Source organism: Pleuronectes platessa, chromosome 24, assembly GCF_947347685.1.
Source record: "Pleuronectes platessa chromosome 24, fPlePla1.1, whole genome shotgun sequence".
NCBI classification, from domain to species: Eukaryota; Metazoa; Chordata; class Actinopteri; order Pleuronectiformes; family Pleuronectidae; genus Pleuronectes; species Pleuronectes platessa.
The window spans coordinates 7,791,289-7,810,999 of record NC_070649.1 but is presented as its reverse complement, the minus strand read 5'-3'; the positions used below and the strand labels follow the sequence as shown (position 1 = coordinate 7,810,999).

The 19,711-nt window shown below is 43.8% G+C and overlaps 1 protein-coding gene across 1 annotated transcript in view; it reads left to right on the top strand.

The window, feature by feature from the left end:
* Positions 1 to 19,335, top strand: part of LOC128430780 (neural cell adhesion molecule 2) — a 72,952-nt gene extending 53,617 nt beyond the window's left edge. The window contains exons 16-17 of the mRNA XM_053416826.1: positions 8,724 to 8,931; positions 18,879 to 19,335. Of these exons, the coding sequence (XP_053272801.1) occupies positions 8,724 to 8,931; positions 18,879 to 18,993 (323 nt within the window). The 3' untranslated portion in view covers positions 18,994 to 19,335. The remainder of the gene's footprint in view (positions 1 to 8,723; positions 8,932 to 18,878) is intronic.
* Positions 19,336 to 19,711: the final 376 nt, after the last annotated feature.

The following is a 19,711-nucleotide window of genomic DNA, read 5'->3' as shown; positions in this document are numbered from 1 at the left end:
TGTGTCGTTGTTTCAGGCGGACACGCATGGACAGAACTGCAGGAGAACATGGCCCATATCAGCCATAGATTTGTTATGGTGTATTCTTATAACACCTATACAAACATATAACCATTCTAATTCATATAAGTTCTGGAGAAAAATAACACAAAAAAGGCGAGAGGAAGTCATTCACTGAAAAGTTGCCTTTTACGCTAATTCACTAAAAATAATTTCGTGAATATGCAACTTATTTGTAAAAAAACAGGGAAATGTTTTTTATGGCCATGGTTACTCCGATGTTTTGTAGTTTCCAGAGCCACTCACTGCAAACCTGATCGGGAAAAAACATTATTTCTCAAAAAAACTCAAACTGATGACTGATGTATTGTGTTCTTTAAATCATCAAGGGTAAATGTATGCTTTTTTTAAGTGTAAACTCTAACAACAGCAGGGTGTCTCATTTGTCAAGTTTCATATCTAACAACCTTAATTGTTAAATGTCAGGAAAATAATTGATTTTTATGTGAGTGCCCTAATTAAGTGAATATAGTTTCAAAACAGAGGAATACAATTATCCTGAATGTCAGAAGCTAGATATCTTAATATTTACTCAGGTATTGTACTTGATTACTTACCTAACCTTACCTAATTTGTTACTTTGTACTGTCTAAAATGTTGGCACACACATTATTTAACAAGTGAAAGTAAAAATATTTTACGAGACTTTTGATAAGTTAAAGTACACCTGGCTTGTTATACTTATCCAGTATTAAATTAAGTAAAATACAGTTGAAAAAGTTTTTTACGGCGTAGCAGTTTTAGTTAATTAAAGTCCTGAGCCTCTTTGGAGGCCACAGGACTGTGTGTGGTATTTCTTGTGTTGGTCTTTGTTATGACTGCTGTATTTTTCTTGGCCCGCTCCTCTTCCCCTTGCTTCCAGTCATGCGCCATAAAAAGCCGTGATTGAAACCGGGCGAGATGGATTTGGTTTCCAATAATCTCATCAAAGCACTTGAAGGAATAATCTGGAATGGCCTCTCTCTCTTTCTCTCTCTTCCACTCCTGTGAGCTTTTCCTGGAAGTGTTGCCAGCAAATCAAAACAGGAAAAGCATTTTCTTTCTACATGTCCATTGCGGTAATTGATCTTCTCATCAATTTCCAAAGTGAAAGTCGTTATTTTAAAGCGGCGTCAGGAAAAAGACGCATGGCAAGGGTACTAACCTGAAGTAAAACTTTTTAATGTTATTATTGTGACTCGGAATAAATTTAATGCATTTTCCAACAGCCTTTGTTGAATATATTCCCCTCAGACCATAACGTTCAGTAAAATAGAACCAATAGTGGCACTCGCAGCTTAGTGTGCGGCTTTACAAACAGAGACTCGGAGGTTAAAAAGAGCCTGACAGTAAAAGCTTCAGTTAAATTCTGCTTTCTGAGGCCAGTAAACAGGCTTTGATGTCCCTGCTCTTTAAGAATCCCTTTTATTCCAGATGCAAGAAGAGAGGGAGCTTTGTTGAACGGCATCCGCTGAAGTACTGCTGGTCCTCCGGAAACTGGCACACCGCATTCAAGAAGATGCTGAAAGGATTCAAGTGGTAGATTGAAGCTGGAAATACGGACTGAAGATGACATTACCATCAACAACAAAAAAACTCTTGAGGCGTTTCGAGCAAGCCGGGGAGCCGCCCATTAAATATCATTTCAATCCGGAAAAAAAACTACATTTGTTTGACTTGCGTCGGTCGTGTACCGCTCACCAGAGTAAACACCGGAGTGCTTAACAACACAATACAAGATGAGTCCCGGTGTTTACACGTTTACCCCCTCATTTATTCATCGAACAGAGATAATCCTGTCGAGATGAAAGGGGCTCGTGTTTTTTTTACAGCAGGCAATGTCACTGTCAGCCATGTAAATATTTCAGCACGAGCAAGACGAGCACGGAAAAGGAAGTCCTGCTGAGACGGAAGGAGAAGGAACAGTGGCACGGAACAAAATCTGCTCGTGTCATTTCCCCTCCTATAGATAATACATAACACCGACTGTACTGGTTATTCTTAGGGAAATATATATATACACTTAACATATATGTATTTTTATGTACCTTAGTGAAGAGTCTGTGGGGGTTGAGTGGTGACACCTTGTTGAACATTTGCTTTTTGTCAGAGCGTAGTTAAGAATCAACAGTGCACTGTTACGTTTGACTGCTTGAAGGACAAGTGGAGGTGATTTATCAACTCAAATGACACTTAATCAAATAATAAAAGCCTTTCATACTTCCTCTCTCTTCACCACACTGTCAACCGAACCTGTTGTGAAAAATAAAACTTGTGTTTCTTTCTTTTCTGCTGCGTAAAGTCAACTTTGAAGGCCTTTGGTTAAAGTTTCCTGTTTTTTTTTGCCTCTATCCGTCAATCTTTACTCGTTTTAACAGCTTAAAGTTCTCCAACTTTACACTTCTAAGTTGTCAAGTGCAGCTCGTGCATTTCAATCGGTGTCCTTTCATTGGTTAAACTCAAATTTCCACTACAAAGCTGAAGGCAGTGGCCTGTAGATTCCCCCCCCCCCCACCGGAACAAGTTGTAACCTCAGACAACAGCAATCACGTTGGAGTCGATCACATTTCCTCGCCCTCCTCTGGGGGCTGGTTGTTAAGGACGTCATATTCGTCCAAGTTACAAAAGTAATTTCCCGTGGTTTTTCATTTCCTCGTCGCCGGCTCTCGAGTGCACTTGAGTCGCGCCAGAGCTGGAACGCTTCCTGCTCGGAAAGGAAAACCGAGAGGAAGGACTCGTCTCCCTCCTTCAAACGAGGCGGGATTTTAATGATTATCTTTAATCCTCCGAGGGGGGCCTCCTCAGACAGACACCCCTTCCACACTCTCCTCATCACATCCCAAAGTGAGCACTTCGAGAATCCTCGCCACCATCCACAAATTATAATGTTTACCCCCCCCCCCCCCCCACACACACACACACACAGATTAGCACCTGCTACCTTCCCCGATCGGCGAGCGCCCCGTTTGGTCATCATTAATCGAGCGACTTCCCCTCACAACCGGTGGAGGGACAGTCCATCACCGCTCAAGCCCTAATGAGTTGGTTCGATCCGTTTGAATAGCTTCAGGTGCCACAACAAGTAGAAGACGTCAGCAAAAGGGTTAATAGAGCAGGGAAACAAGAATTGATGAGGGCTGTGGTTCAGGGATTTGAGAATTTGCGAAGTCACAGGAGAAATGTTTTTTTCAAGGAGGAAGTGAGAACGTGTTAGTTATGAAAGTGAGTTACTTAGTTTAAAGATGTTTTTTTTTTTTTTATTTATGTCTGGACATTGTCTGGTGTCCTCATCACCAAAAGTTCTCGATTCCTGCTCCTCTTTTTCATTCTGAAATATTTGTATTCTTCCTGTTTGTGTTTCAGAAACATCATGACCACACCCAAACACTCACTGTTAAGTTTTCCTTCTGTATTCTCACTCAAACGTATTCCAGACATTTTATTGTTGGGGCTGGCAGGAAAACATTCTAAAAAATGTCCTGGACATTTGCCTTTTTCAATATGTTACAGTGACCGATTGGAATAAGCTGATCCCAGAGCAGCTCAACTGGTCGGAGATTTACTGGCTTAGCTCTGTGGTGTTGCAATAAGTACTTCAAAAGACATAGTTTTCATGGTAAGGTTTATATAAGTACACACTATATCCTGTTCAAAGGATTTTGTTTTCATGATTTGCTCACCACTCATTTGTCTGTATTAACTATATTTTTATGTTTTATATTGTTTATTAAAGGCTGGTTTCTTAGAAAGAAGAGAAAATAAGGAGATTAAATGTTTTTCTGGCATTAATTCAAATCTAAATCAAAGTACAAAGAATGAATATATATACGTGTTTATTATTTGACAACACACACTTGTTAAAAAGACTTTTAGACGTTGACAGACCTGCTGAACCCCACGTCAGTCTGTCCTGCTAGCTTCGTCCGTCGCCAGACTGTAATTCTCAACAAAAAGTCAATGTTATCTTTGTCCTCGGTCCAGAATACAGAGGCACAGCCTGTGCCAGGCGCTGCGGCGCTGGACCTGTCACTGGCTGTTTTCTGCTAGATTGACCTCCAGCAGGAGAGCGTGAAATGGGGAATGATGCTGTAGCGTGGACAGTTTTATAGATGCAGGAGGACAGCGGAGTCAAAGTATCGCCGCAGAGGACACGGACCCCGTCGCGCCGCTCTCCCGGAACAATGGAGATGCACTCGCCGCCTCGGTGGACGTGCTTCATAATGAGACAAAGGGCAGGCGTTTGGACAGGACAATTAATAAAGTAGAGGGGAGCACAAAACATGGACTTTGGGAGCTTTTGATGAGTTGTTAGAAAAAAAGAAAGCCAGAATCAAATGCCAGAAAGGAGTATTCTGTGGGAAAGCTTCCACCAGCAGTGTGTCAATCTCTCACTGTATCACATTTGAAAAAGGCCAAACGCTGCCTCTTCACACATTCTGTCTGAAGGCTCAGACAACAACTTAGCACACGACGTGAAATGAAAGAAACCAAAGTCACACCATTTCTTTAATGTCTCTTTGCAGAAGGACAAGTATTATTGCAGTAATGGCCAAAATTATGTATTCCCCTTGATTACCCTATAAAATACATAGAACCAAATTATTTTTCTGATACACTTGTATTATTCCAAGGCACTTCATATAGTAGGGTAAGGGCAGGAACAGTTGTGTACCCGTCATATGTAAGCCCTTTCAGACTGGTCATTGTAATGCAAATAATGACAGTGATAAATATAGTCGCGCTTTTATTAATAGCCGCCCAAGTAGAAAGCAATGTTAAGTTTTAATTCCCATGCAGTCAAGAGGAAGTTGCAGTTTTTATAAATGAAAACAAGCCTTTAAATATATAAAGAATGTTAAAAAATATATTTACACTCCGCTACACGCAGCTTTGTCCCTTGGATGCCCGCAGGTCGTTTATCACCGTGACCTGAGGGGAAAAGACCCCCCCCCCCATATAAATGACCTCATTACTTCTCCTTACTCCTCCGTCATAAATCAACAGCAGCCACAGGTAACCATGTGAATATCTCCTCGGGAAAAAAATTGCATATTTATTGTGCTTTAGCTCTTACATCAAGTTACTATGCATACTCTTCCCCTATATTGTGCTTTTGTTCTGCTCGCGTCACAGAGTATTAGTTGCTGGGAGGCGTCTTGACTGAGCACTTGAACGCAGTCGTGACCACACACTTGTTTGTGCGCGTTTCATCTTTGTTTATTCCATTTAAAAAGTTAAGCCGCTTTTCTTCGCCTAAATACCTTCTGCAGAGATCGGAGCTATTGTTGCTGATGCTGGTGCGGCTTCTTGTTTCCGACTCGCAGAGCGAAAACTCTTTTTATACATCCTCTGTTTATCTGTGTATTCCAGTGGATCTCAGACTTGTTTCGTTTGCTGTTGATTATTTCTTAAAAGGCGACAAGTGCATCAGTGCAGCCTCGAACTGTCAGGCTGCTGAGTGTTTACAGTTGTCAGTCTTTCAGGATATTTGCAGGCAAAATTACACTTAAGCACTCTATCTGAGGAAGTGTGAATCTTGATTTGTTGCACAATGACAAATGACAAAGATGTTTTTGATTTGTGAAAAAGTCGCGGTGCACTCGATGTCTGACTGGTGCTTCGTTCTCTGCCGTGTCAGAAATGTGACAAGGGCTTTATGTGAGGTACAAAATGTAAACAGATATGAAAGCTCAAGGCCGCATAGGCAGCGTGAGAAAGCAGCAACGTGTGGCCTAAAGAAGGGATTAGTATTCTTTCTCTCGTCTGAAGTATGCGAAGGCTTCGGGGGGGGAAGCTTGAGCGGGGGTGTTGTTTACCAATCGCGGAATCTGTGGCTTCAGCAGCTAAATTAACTCAGATCAACCTTCAAAAAGGTGAGATTCAAACCTGTAGCCCATGGTCGGTGAGAAAATATTGATCTGGTCTGCATGTTTCAAAACCCACATCCCCGGAATTCAAGGAGATAAACGCAAAGTGTTTTTAATTAGAGCTCCTTTCTGCCACGAGGTCCCCCCCCCCCCCCCCCCCCCCCCGTCTGTCTTTCTGCTCGTCTCCCCTTTGACTCGCCGCCAGTCTCCATTGTCTGCAGCCTGAGCTCGGAGTCGAGAACAAAGTCGCCGGCGTGAGAGTCATTTGGTTCTCGACACGCCGTGACGACTTCCAATGCAGCGCAGGAGTGTTTGGAAGCCTCGCGCCTCTTTGTGCCGTTATTGGCTCGGAGCTCCTGCACGCTGGATTTGAAATGAAACAGCGGCTTTGTGGGTAAAGTGTTGACTCTTGGCTCGTTTGTGAGCGAGTGTTCAGCCAGAGCACAGAGACCAGCACGGATCAGCACTGCAGCAAAGCAAGGGGAACTGTTCTCTTGGAATATGTGTGTAAATGAGAAACAGCCTGTATTTATATAGCACTTTTCCTTAATGACCACTCAAAGTGCTTTATGGCAATCACAAACATATTCTTAAAAGACTGGGATCAAACCACCGACCTTCTGGATGATCCGTTCTACCCCCTGAGCCACAGCCGCCCTTAGTTTGCACTTTTTGTTATGAAATCTGGGATTAGAAAGAATCTTGAAGCCTGATTTAAAAAAAGTGTAAAGTTTGTCAAAGGATAATGAGAATTATATAAATTCTGTTATTACCAGATGATTTACATGACACCGATCACACACTGTATACTGATTATTATTATAACTGTATTGATTTGTGTTTATTAAATGGAAAATATCATTAAAAACAGATGCATTTTGAGTAAGTTGTCCCCAGTAACGTCCCATTTCTTCAATTCATTTCTTTTTTCTTTCTTTCTCTGAAATTCACTGTTCATTCCAACCATTTAGAAATAGCTTTTGACATTAAGGGGATTCTGAAACCGGCAGACTGCCCTCAAGAGACATGAAGGCTTGTGTTGTGTCTTTGAAGGTGGAAATAAAGTTCAGTAAGAAAACAACTTTTGAAATTAAACTCGTAAAATACCTTATATCTCCCGATGTACCTGTTTTTCCTCTACAGCGCCACCTCCTGTCTGGTCTGATTGGTCCGTCCCGGATTTCTTCCACATTTGTTCCTCCTTAACTTTGTTTCGGTATCTGTTATCATCATTGAACTTATTGTGAAGAGATTTTTCTGAAGGAGACTAAGAATATGAAAAGGATTTACTAACCTGGTTTGGAAGAACGTTATTATCAGGCGACTGGTAACAGTTTAGAAAAAAACGATTTTTTATTCTAGCCATGCTCTGTAGATGCATGTAAACGTACCTTCATCTCAAATATAAGCGTGTTCAGATTCACATGTGGTGATACTGAGTGAGTACTGGCTACATCTGCTGCATTCAGCTCACGTTTCCTTTGTTTTGCTGCACAGGAGAGAGACAGCCATGCCAGCGTTCACTCCTTGCTCTCCGTGGGCTTTTCTGTAAACTCAGAGGTGCCAGACTCTGGAGCTTACACCTTCATATCATGGTCTGACTCCCCCTTTAAACTCTACCAGGCTGCTGAACCCCCATTTGAGGGTATTATTAAGTAGAGAGGTTCATTCATCCTCACGTTCACATCGATTGATTACTCCTGGCAAGGTCAGACCTCCAGCTGCCACCACTGATCCTACAGTGGGTGTTCAGTTTGCTCAACCTCAGCATCACTTCGGGGGGGAGCGCTCGATTCCGCCGTGCCCACCGGGATCCTCGCTCTTTAGCGAGGCGCCTTCATTTTCTCATTACGTCAAATTGAACGCAGGCCCCTGCTGCTCGTTTCCTGACCGAGCCGAGGGAGCAGTGGGCCGGACCCCGCCGAGGGATTTCAACTTTCAGATGGAAATACTCGGCCTCCCACGTGAAACTGCTAAAGAGCTGCGAGCCACAGAATGCAGGGCGCCCGGTGGACACGAGGGCGAAAAGCAGGAGCGCTGATCTGCTGACGCTTGCTTCCCCGTGAACTCCTCCACCTGTGGAGCGCGTTGTCGGTCTCATGAGAGATAAGGTATGTGCAGAGCCTGAGGTGCAAAAAGGGATGAAAGAAATATGTTTGCTGCTGTAGTTTCAGGCAGTGGGTTCATATATCAGCTCTTAAACAGATAGGAAGCTGCAAATCATCTCATATTGAAGATAATTCACAAGGTAAAGCCATTTCCACTTCAGGCACCCCAGATCTCCTTTATTTCAGTCTTTTAAAACTTTTCCCCTCTATTTACTCTATATAAAAAAAAAAACTCTAAGTCTGAAATTGATTTGTTTTCGAGGAAATTTGGTGGATCCAAAGTAATAATTGAGAGTCTCCACTGAGGGCTGTGTGGAGTCGAGGCGTTAGTGGATTAGGATTTATCTACGTGTTGGAAACTCTCCAGCCGCCTTCGGAGGAATTCGACCTTCATGTGGTTCTGAAAGTAGAACCACGCTTAAAGTTTCTCCGGGCGTGAGTGTGCTCTTGTTTGGTTCAGCTTTGTGGTTTCCCGGTCTCGCACTCTGCTACACCTTCCATGTGTGGATGTATGTGGGGGGGGGCTGACCTTCACTGGCAGGTCAGATATATCCCGAGCAGGCGAACTCGTCCTTGAGCCGGCTAATGAATCCCGGCTCTACTGATGCTGCTCCCCACCTGACCCTGTGTGTGTGTGGATCCAAATTGCTAACAGTGTTTTCTCTGTGTTGGGCGTCTGTTTGTCTGCGTGTGTGTTTCACTGCCTTAGCAGAATCCCTGTTCAGCGGCATGGGCCTGGGGGCGGTGGTGGGCCTTGGCTTCGGCGCGCTCCTGCTGCTGCTCGTGCTGGTGGACGTCAGCTGCTTCTTCCTGCGTCACTGCGGCCTGCTGATGTGCATCACGCGCACGCTGTGCGGCAAGAAAACAGCCACCAGCGGCAAGGGCAAAGAAATGGAGGAGGGCAAGGCTGCCTACCTGTGAGTGATTCTTTCTTTATTTAACAGGAACTTCTAACTCCTTCTTTTCCCAGTCATAAGATCATTCATGCTTGCAGATGGTGCATCTGCTGTGGGTGTATGCTAGACTGGCTACTGGTTTTTAATCTGTTTTTTATTGCTGTATAACTGTGCAACAATGAATTATAAAAAAACACTAATGGATAAAGAGAAATTTAAACCGATTTTTCAGATTTTAAGTTCAAAATGTTACATCAGCAGTTTGGGCAGAAACGTTTCTTTTTACTTTATCCATTTTGTGAAGTCTCAACTTTCAAATATTTAGTTTTTCTTTTTACCATTTACTATAGGTACACCTACAACAGCCGCCCAACCACCTTTTCAACCACAGTATGTCTCTGATTATGTCTTATTCACTTACATCCGTGCTTTTCCATCCACTGTGGCGTGAGTTCACCGTCTTTTGCATGCATAGCGTGTTCGTGCACATCCATGATGTAAGAACGTGTCCCCCATGTTTGTGATTCACGTCACGTGCTGTCTTGGTCTGTGTGTCCACCTCTATGATCATATAATGTGCGCATGCAAATATTGTGAGTGGCCCCACTGGACTCTGTGTATGTTTTCTGTGAGCAAACACATAATTTATCCTAATTCCTCTCATGCCGTGAAAATCACAAACCAAATCAGTTTTCAGATTCAGCCCCGGTACCTCAGTAAAGGTTTGTGAGACGGCCATTTTTGTTTCCAAAGGCGTGAGTGTGCCAGACGAGTGTAGGGGCAGCAGAGAGAGGGCGAAGAGGAAGAGAAGAAGAAGAGGAGGAGGAGGAGGAGGAAGGCGAGCAGAGCAGAGGGGAGGAGGGGGTTGACTCTTGCTGAGTCACTAAGCTCACAGAGCTGGAGGCTGAGTGACTGCCTGATCACACAGCATGCACAATCTGTCTCTGCTTCATGTCGGAGCGGCCATGGCAGCGGCAGCTCACACAGGCATTCACAGTCTCCATGTTGCAGCTACAAGCCTCCTCATGGCTCTGCGACCCGCTCGTCTATCACAGTGGCATCACCAACACAAAGCGCAGACGTGTAGTGTTACCATGTAGTATTATCCTGCAGTTTACATAAAGTGAAGCAGAACGGGGCAAAGCGCTCCTGACAGGAAGAGGCAGGAGGTCGAGATTTCATATTATCCGGGTTTTATCCATCATTCTGATTGTTTACGACTTTTTACACTGGAGTACAAATTTCATTTCATTATTATTGTTTGGCCTTTTCACACGGGACATGCAAGGGCCAGCATGCTGACGCAAACCAGGCATGTTGCAGTACATGGTCGGCACCTGAACCTTAGTCATGCACAACAAGAGAAGAGAGTGATGTGAGTCGGTTTGACGTTTAGATTCCTCGTGATGGAATCAAGGTTGAAAGGGGTCCTGGCTTCATCTTATAGGAAACCCCTCCTGCCAGGTTCTAGACACAAGTGGAGGTTGATGGAATCTAGAAGAAGTAAAGTATCTGATAAGACAAGAAGAAGAATTTATGAAATTAAAGGGATACTCTTGTTGACCTTCCTTGAAGTTCAGGGACTGACGAGTGGCACCATTTTAAAATATCTTAAAGATATGAAAACTTATACAAATCTCTAATATGGATCCTTGTCCCCCAAAAAAAACATCATACCTTTCCCATAATGCAAATCAATATCCTGAGTTTGACATTTTCTAGTTCACAATTTGAAAACACAAACAGATAAATATAAGAAAGAGTAGCACAGACTAAACATCATGGACAAATCTTTTATCAAAATATTATCTCTGTATCCACATATCTCTGCAGACCAACTGGTTTCAGAGCTGCAGGGAAAGATTACTGCAGAAAAACAAGTTCCCCCGTTTGTATCGTAACTGAATTTTCCTTTGTGAAGCTACAGTGACAGTGAAGCGTCTCCTGTACACTGAGTCACAGCACTAAGTAGGTGGAATGATATAACGCCTGAGATAATACAAAGCTCAAACAGTCCCACTGCGCGTGCCAGACTTCAGTCGTGTGATTCTGAGGGGGCGGGCGGGGGGGGCGGGGTGTAATGTGTCGAGAGGCCCAGCGAACCCTGCTCTTACAGCGGCTGGTCTCGTCTGGCAGAGAGGATGACCTTCACCCTTTACTTTCCACAGAACGAAAACCCAGTTAACGAGAAGAAAATAAGAAAAACACGACTTCACAGTTCCAGAGAACATTTTCTTCTCACTTTGATGCTTGAAATAGCAACAGCACCAGATAAAGGGAGTTCTTCTGCTCTGTTTTCCCACAGCATCAAATGGGCGTCGCTATAACAAGCATTCAAGACATTATTTATAGGAATAATTGGCCCTAAAAATCGCATCATGCACATTTAAAATTGGTTGGTCTCCAATCTGTAATTTGTTTGATTTTTAAATCCCAAAACGGTAAAAAGATGGACGACGCATCTCCACTACCTCCCACTGTGCGAAAATAGAGCTAAAATATCCTGGATACACGTGCCGCCATTTTGTATCAAATAACATAACAAAACAATAAGATATAACATGAGCTACATAAGTAACTGTAACCAACCTTTGAGGGAAACTCAGCTGACGGGACTTTCACGTGTTTGATCTGCCCCATGTCCCGTCTGATAACGTGGAGGAGGTCGGGTTTAAGACATGTACCGCCGCCAGCCACCAGGGGGAGATCAAGATGATGTGGCTTCAATTTCGGGGGGAGCCAACCCATCATTCATCTTTATGTACAACCTATGGGTAGCTTGCTTTTAGGGAAATTGGACCATCACAGAATCAAACTAATTTAAAATGTGACCTCTCTCTGTCATATATAGATTTTCCATTACACCCCATTTAAATTGTACCTCTAAATACTCAGCTCCACGTTATCTGTCGTGCCCATTGTTGCCGTTTTAACTTAGCCGGAGCTGGATCGGTGCACTGACAGATGAAGGATGGGCGACGGCCTCTCTCTATTAGAAAAGCTATCCTATCGTGCTAAGATCAGTCAGGACACGCCGGGCTCTGCAGCCGCCTCGGGAAAGTCCCCGTCCTCAGTCAGTCCTCACTGTTTTGTCTTTCAGTGTTAAATGTAAGCTCTTGATGTCACAGCGGACCCAGTGGGCAGACGGGAGGAAAAAACCACTAAAGCTCTGGTGTCTGAAGTCCATCTCTCCTGTCTGGTTTTTAACAGTTTTATTGCAAAAAGTGTGAGAGTCGGATTTTAACCTTTTGCAATATACTCATATTCAAGCAACTAAAAGTCAGTGGAATTCTACAAATACATGTTCCAAACCCTCCAGGAGTAGTTTGGTCCTGTGCCCACTTTTCTTCTCTGCCTTGTCTGGAGGCGTTTGTCTTGATATTCACCGCCAGCGACGGTCATAGCAGCGAATCCAGTCCCGTCTTGTCAGTCAGCGATCCAGGAATAGATCCGTGCACCTGGCACCTTGGCCCTCCGCTAACCTCCCGGCAAACACCTGAGGGTCGGCCTCACATGAAAGATATCAGAACGACTTCGGCGCTGGTTGTCAGTTATCCGGCGACAAGTGATCCTCGTCTAAATCTGTACCTGGAACTATTCTTTACGAACTTCAGCAAAAGCTCGGACCGCACTACGTCACACTGGGAGGGGGGGGGAAGAGGAGCTTTCTCAGACGTGAGGCTCAGGGACAGATTTGACTTGGAGGAGAACCGACTGTTGAGCATCTTAATGCTCTGATGACTCACGGCAGGAAGTAAAACACACAATGCCCGATTTATCTCCAAAGCCCTGGCGTCCTGCCGGGAGGAAAAACCTCCACCACATTGTCAAACACCGAAGAAGGAGGCATTATTGGATTTATTGTTTAATCATCTTGTTTTTTCAGCTTATCGTCCCAACTGTATTCCTTGTAGTATGTCAGGAAAGCACTAGTTTATGTGAACGTAAGCTGTGAGTAACTGAGTCTGATCTGGGTGATAAAACAAGCTGCAGCCTCCAGGATTCATCCGTTCACTGTGATGTAGTGTAGATAATCTTGAAATGTATCTTGTTTTGACTTGTGTACTTGGATTTGATCAAAATTGCTCTTACCACAAATCCGAGATTCCAGTTCTGTGTGTTTTCTGATGCAATAGAGCTCCTGTTGGTGTTTTCAAATGGATGTGAAGTTTGAGTTCCCTTTTAGCTACTTTGAGAAGAAGAGGAGGCGATTGCAAGTTTGCTGAAAAACACTACAAACCCTATCCACCATCTATTACATTACAGTTGTAAAGTCCGTCACTCGGATGTTGTTATTTTTCATATCGGCAAGAAACCCAAGTTGGTGCTTCCTCACGTTTGTACCATTTACAAAATGGTATTAAAGCAACAGTGGATAAATGACAGCAGCTGGATTTTAACTACTTTGCTCAGTCATCCCTGATTAGACGCCCCTCTTTAATTAATGCTTTCAAATTTTGCATTTTTATCAGGAGCAGAAGCATTTTTCACCTTCTTTGTCTTCGTTATGCAAACATAGAAACGACTCGTCATCTCGGCGATCCAGAGACTCCTGATTGTAGAGACTTTGCGCGGGGAGGAGACAGCTTGTGACACCGACGTGCAGGGAGCACTTCCTTTTGAAACAGACGTCTGACATTTAATTAGGTGTGATTTTGCAGAGCCCCCTGTTGACACCAGAGCGAAGGGGAAAAAAGGCGGTCGTCTCAAGAAGCTAAAAGACTTCAGAGTGGAGCGAGCACACCGGAGTTTGTAAATGAGGGAAGAGGAGTTTAGCTTCGGTAGAGACGACCATGCAAACAAGCCGGATCCTATGATGTGAGGCGACAAGGTGCGTAACCCTCACGTGAGCAGCCAAGTGTCCATCAGCTGCTTCGCCCTCGTGTCCTTCACCAAGTAGTGTGCTCGCCGTCGGCTATGATGAAATACGCCCGAGGAAAAACATTAATGTAAAAGTAAAGATTTAGATAAGAGCGTCAACAAGCCCCCCGGTGCCATCTGATTTATCTCTTTGAAAAGCCGGGATTGTAGTCAGCCTTTATGGGCCACCGTAGATAGCACCGTGCTTAATTAACGTCAGCATAGGAAAGAACAAGTCGCCCCCCCCCCCCCCCCCCCCTGCTGTGCTTTGGTGTCACTTGGAAGCGTACAGATTACAAACACACATCTGCATGCAGACTCTGATATCTCCCAGCCCGCCATGAGGTGCACGCAGCTGCCGGCTCCCGCCACGTAATCAAAGAGGCTTGTCAGGACCCAGTGGCGTTTCCCTTTTCGCTTTGTGCGCCAGACTTTGTTTTAAAAGAAAGGCTGAGGGAGCGTACAGTATCCGCACACAAGGTGACGTGTGTGTTTATGTGTGTGTGTTTGTGTGCCGGGTTGATGAGTCTCGCCGAGGCGGGTACACGTGGAGAGTCTATTCCTATAGGGCAGGGGTCTTCAACGTTTTTCAGGCCAAGGACCCCTTAACTGGTGGAAAGATGGAGCAGTGACCACCTTCTATATATATTGTATAAAATTGTTTTTTAAATTGAACTTGGCCTAGTGCCATATATAAACATAGCTACCCTGTTATTGTGCATTCAATACTAAGCTGTTCAAATATTACACGGGCTCATATATTCATGTTTTTAATTTAAACATGTGCAAGGTACAGGGTGGCCATGCCGCTGCCATTTATAAACATACATCTTGCATACAACACTGAGCTATTAAAGATTCATGTTTTTATTTTAAACATACATGTAGAAGAGACAGTGAATCCTCAAGTCATCTGTGGATGGCACACATACTCCCACATTAGTGACATGTCCGACCCTGATGGGTAGCACACAACTTATCTAAACTTGGACATATGGAGGTTGTCTGGCAGAGCGTCATATCAGCCTCACAATATGTCGGATGCATGTTAATATGTATTTACAGACATTTAAATTTGTGGAAAAAAAATTGTTAGAAAAATTCATTAAAAAAATTGTTTTATCAACCAAACATTTCGCGACCCCCCTGCAGTACCTCCGCGGACCCCCTAGGGGTCGCGGACCCCCTGTTGAAGACCTCTGCTACAGGGAATGCTTTCACATCGTAGCAGCAGACGATACAGGTTCACGCCTGGGGAAACTAAGCTGGATGTTTGAGGGAAATCAAACCCCGTCTCGTCCACCCAGGTCACAGTGTGAGGCTCTGACGGATCCATCGAGCGATCTCAAGCAGAGCCCGTCATATTCACTCTATAGACTGCTTTTCCTCTTTTGTTATTTCCCCTCTTTTTCGATGTCACGGGGGAATGCGCTGCGGGCACGAGACGTCGGTATCGAACATGTGGAGAAAAATCGGTTCAAATCACCCGACTGCAACCTGCGCCACGACGCCTACAGTCCCTGAAGCCAGCAGGACCAAACACCTGAGGGGTATCAGACATTTAACCTGTTGTGCTGCATCCTCCCGCATGCTCCTACTGGTGTGCTGTTTTTCAGATTAGGGTCAAACATTGTTATTTACAGAACTCTGTCGTACAGCTAGGTACTAATGCAACATATCATTAGAAAGCTACGATTATTCTGATTCCAATGATATAAACCATTTCAGGATCTGATCACCACAGCCGGTACAATCAACGTCTAAATCAGACCGGAAATTAAAAAAGAACTTTAACAATCTGCAGGCATCTGTTTATTAAAAAATATTCAGGCGGAAATAAAAACCTTCTACTTAAATGTGTGCCGACTGCTATTACTCAATGCCAGTAGAACTTAGAGAGATTCTGACTGTTGGGGGGGAAAGTTCAGAATGTTACCTTTCAAAAGAGACCAAGATCATGCATGCACTCCAAATGGTTCAAGAACAGCTTTCAATTTACTTTGGGTATTCCTCAGACAGTTATTTTAGTTCCCAGAGAATAATATGTGGAACCTAAGAGTGTGTGCATCCAAATAAAAATCTGGATCTAGTGAATTTAAATGTGGTTTCACTCTCCTGAGTTCTAGTTTAATTATAAGACAGTTCATTTATTTCATTGATGAATTTTATACGCCACAGACACATGAACATTATTCCTGTATTTATGACCAATTTCGTACACCAACCAGTAAAAATGATTATTAATATAATCTACAATTAACCGGATTTTTACAACCCCCTAGTCAATTCATTCTATTTCCCTCACTCTCCGCTGCTCTGAACGCCCAAAGTGAAACTGGAGAGTTCCTGGTGAAACTGGGAACCTTCATCAATTATACATTCGCTGAAGTGAATATGTTGCTGCTGCCGTTCCCTTTGCAAATCTCCAGTGTGGCATTTAGTCAGAAAGTGCACTTGTGATCCTGTTGAGTTGATGTCCCCTATAAAGAAAGTTAAACAGCGTCGGGACCTCATTTTTTCATTTTTCTATATGTTGACAACCCCCCCCCCCCTCCAACTAAGTCCAATCTGGGTTTAGCATGAGGCTAATGGGACATGAAATTGGCTCCACTGTGCGGGAACTTCAACATCCACCAATCAACCAAAGGGGAACCCCCCCCCCCCCCCCCCCCCCGGCCAATTGCAATATTTGGGCTTATTAGGTACAGTATCACGCAGAGCCGCTGCTCGAGTCATGATCTCCCTTGGAGTTTCCCACATCTCGCGTGTGGGTGTTTGGAGGTGATTTTATTCCATAAAAGTTCTGCATTGGGAGACAGCAGTGACATCACCAGCGGAAGACATAACAAGGATATGATCAGTGAATTAAATGAGCAAACCTTTATCCCATTAATCGTCGCCATTACTGCTACTGGGGGATTAATATTTGATCTCATATTAGATTAAACTGCAAGAAGGTTGCATATCCCTAAACACTTTCACATTTCGGTTGTATGACAAAGAACGGGGAGGGAAGGCTTCATCTTTTTTTTTCAGCATGTGACTTGTATGAGTTTGATTTCAGCACGGAGCTTTATTCTCAAAACTGAAACCACAGAAGTTAGTGGACTATTGATTTCACACGGGCCCCTTTTTTTGTTATTATGGGCTAGAGGATGTCCCTTCAAATTCTCATTCTTTTGAACGTGATATCTCAAGAGGACCCAGAGGTAAAGTCTCGTTGGACTCGTTGATGAAGTGATTAGAATTTGGTAGGTCAAAGGTCAAGGTCACAGAGACCTCACATGAGTCTGAATAAAAAACGGTAAGGCCTTCTTTGTTTTGAAGTGGCTACAACAAATGGAGCCTAACATGCAGATTTATTCGATTGACTCCGAGTCCTGCACATGAACCACTCTAATCTCTCCACCACCTGTAATAGCTCAGAGGATTTATAGAGCCTCGGTTTATAATAGCTGTTACCTAATTAGGTGCCATTTAAAATGTCCAAATGCAGCAGGACTGCAAAAGAAATTAGAGTAAATGTGCAATTCATATTAGGAATTGACACGATTTAAATCACACAGTGTCACCGTGTTATTCTACCCTGACTTTTACCCAGTCGCTGTATTAACTCCATCAGGATAAAGTGTCTTTCGGTGCCAAATGCGGTTTGAAGCCCTCGTACATCACATTAGTTGAAACACAGGCTCGTTAGATTTTCATCATGCGGCCACATTAACATAAAGATAAGGCTGCGATGTCTATCTCTGGGATTTTTCCAAAGCGAGACACGTGTAGGAGGAGATGAACAGGAGGCAGTCGGCCAATCGAATAGCTCCTGCTTAATAACAGGTGCATGGGTTTTATTTCTTTTTCCACACCCTTGAAAAGAATCAAATTGAAAAGCAAGGTAATAATCAGAGAGAGGGTCTGATGTTTTAGATCAGTGCACAAGATGTTAAATCCAAGTCCAGGTCATTCCTATTGACAGTTGTGTGTACTCTATATCTCAGGAATGCTCAAACACGTTCAATAGAAATATATATTCATATTCCTACTACTAATGCTTCTATTGTTAGTCTTGCAAAGTTTGAAAGAAGTCAGAATACAGATTTTTTACAAACTGAGTAGATATATACACTAAGGACTAAGTAGAATCCCCTTAGTGCCACTTTAAGGTTTTACAATCTCTTAAAAATGTGTGTAACGCTGCATTTTACAAAGTGCACACGTCATACACAAATTATATATATTTTCCTGAGACGTTTCTTTGAAAAATACATAGGAATGGGTTAGTGCACTTCCACTTATTTCTTCTATACCAACATAACGTTGAGAAGTTGAAACGAGGCTTTAAAATTGGCCAATTACATCCATGAATACATTGATGTGCTTAACATGGGTAACTAGATTATGTTGTTGGTGCAGTTTCTCTAGAGAAATGTACCCCTGTGTGGTGAAAGACTCCTGAATGGGATGTACAGTATTCAGTTTGCACTTTTCAAGTCTTCTCAATCACTCTGAAACTTTGGGTTCAGTATCTTGCCGAAGGACACCTCTGAATGCTGAGTATAGAGGAGCCAGGGATCGAACCCACCTTCTGGTTAGTGGACAACCCTCTCCACCTCCTGAACCCCAGCCGCCCTGTGACTATTCACTCAATGCCTTCCCTCTGTCGTCAGTCAACAGAGACGTACTCACGACTTTTCGTCAGTTCAGGCCAAAGAGAACCAAGAATATCTATATTATTTATTTGCAGAGCCCTGTAGAGGCGTTTGTGTTTAATATCCCTGCTGCCTTTTCCCTTTAATTAAACCCATCATTATTAATCCTGGGGGGGGGGGGGGGGGGGGGGCTCCTTCACCCACCCAAGGGTCCCCAGGGTGATAGTGGGTGGGCTGGAAAGTGGGGAAGCACTCATGGAAACATTAAGGCTATTCTCTCTTGTCGTAGCATTTAGTATGTGTGTGTGTCTGCTGGACACAAAAACATCCACCGGGCGGCCACGCTCACATCTGTGTGTCTGTTCACATAACTTCTATGTCCCTGTGATAATCCAAAACTCAGGTCTGCTTGTGTTAATCCGCTTCTCATCTCCTTTTCTCCCCCCTCCCCCTCCCCCGCAGGAAGCTACCGTTGAAGGAAGAAAATGGAAAAGAGTCTCTCAAGCCGGATACGATTGAAATCAAGGTGCACAGTGACAACAGCCTCCACACAAAGCCTGACAACAGCAAGGCGTAAGGACGCGGGGGGGGCAGAGAGGAGGAGACGGGTCGGTCCCCTCGCCACCAAAAGAACATTCGGATCACGAGACCAAAACCCAGAGAAACTACAACACTGGAAAATAGTGGAGTAAAAATACCATATCTGTTTATAACGCTGCCCTGAAGGGGAAGGCATGTGTAAATACAAATAATAGAGAGAAAATAGAAAGGAGGAGAGGGTCAACCTTTTAGACCCCCCCGAGTGATAAATGTCTCATGTTCTTGTAAACATGGCGTCAGTGGAAGGCTCTTGTTTCTCAATGATTGTAGATTGGTTTCTTTTTGCTCGTCAAACATTTTGCCGTTTGTTTTAATGTTTTTTTTCTCCATTTTAATTTGTTTTCCTTTTTTAAGACGACCATGTCGTAAAATGGCATTGCGTCACATGGTCACCAGACCCCCCCCCCCCCCCAACCCCAACGCAGCTTCTTAGACTCCTCACGCAATCCCAAATGCGCTAGTATGCTAGTGTGCCCCCCTTTTTGTCGGTCAGAGCAAACGCTGATTGATGTTAAGATGATTTCAACCCAGTGTCCTTAGAGCCACACCACAGCATTCCTGTTTTCTTTGTCCTGCTCGTTGTGTTTCAGGCGAGCTGGCTTCAAAAAAACAAAAGGGCAAAACGCCGCTAACGAGATTTCAAGGCTTTTACTTCTCGCTGGGGCCATTTTGTAACATTTGAAACGTGTCCTCGT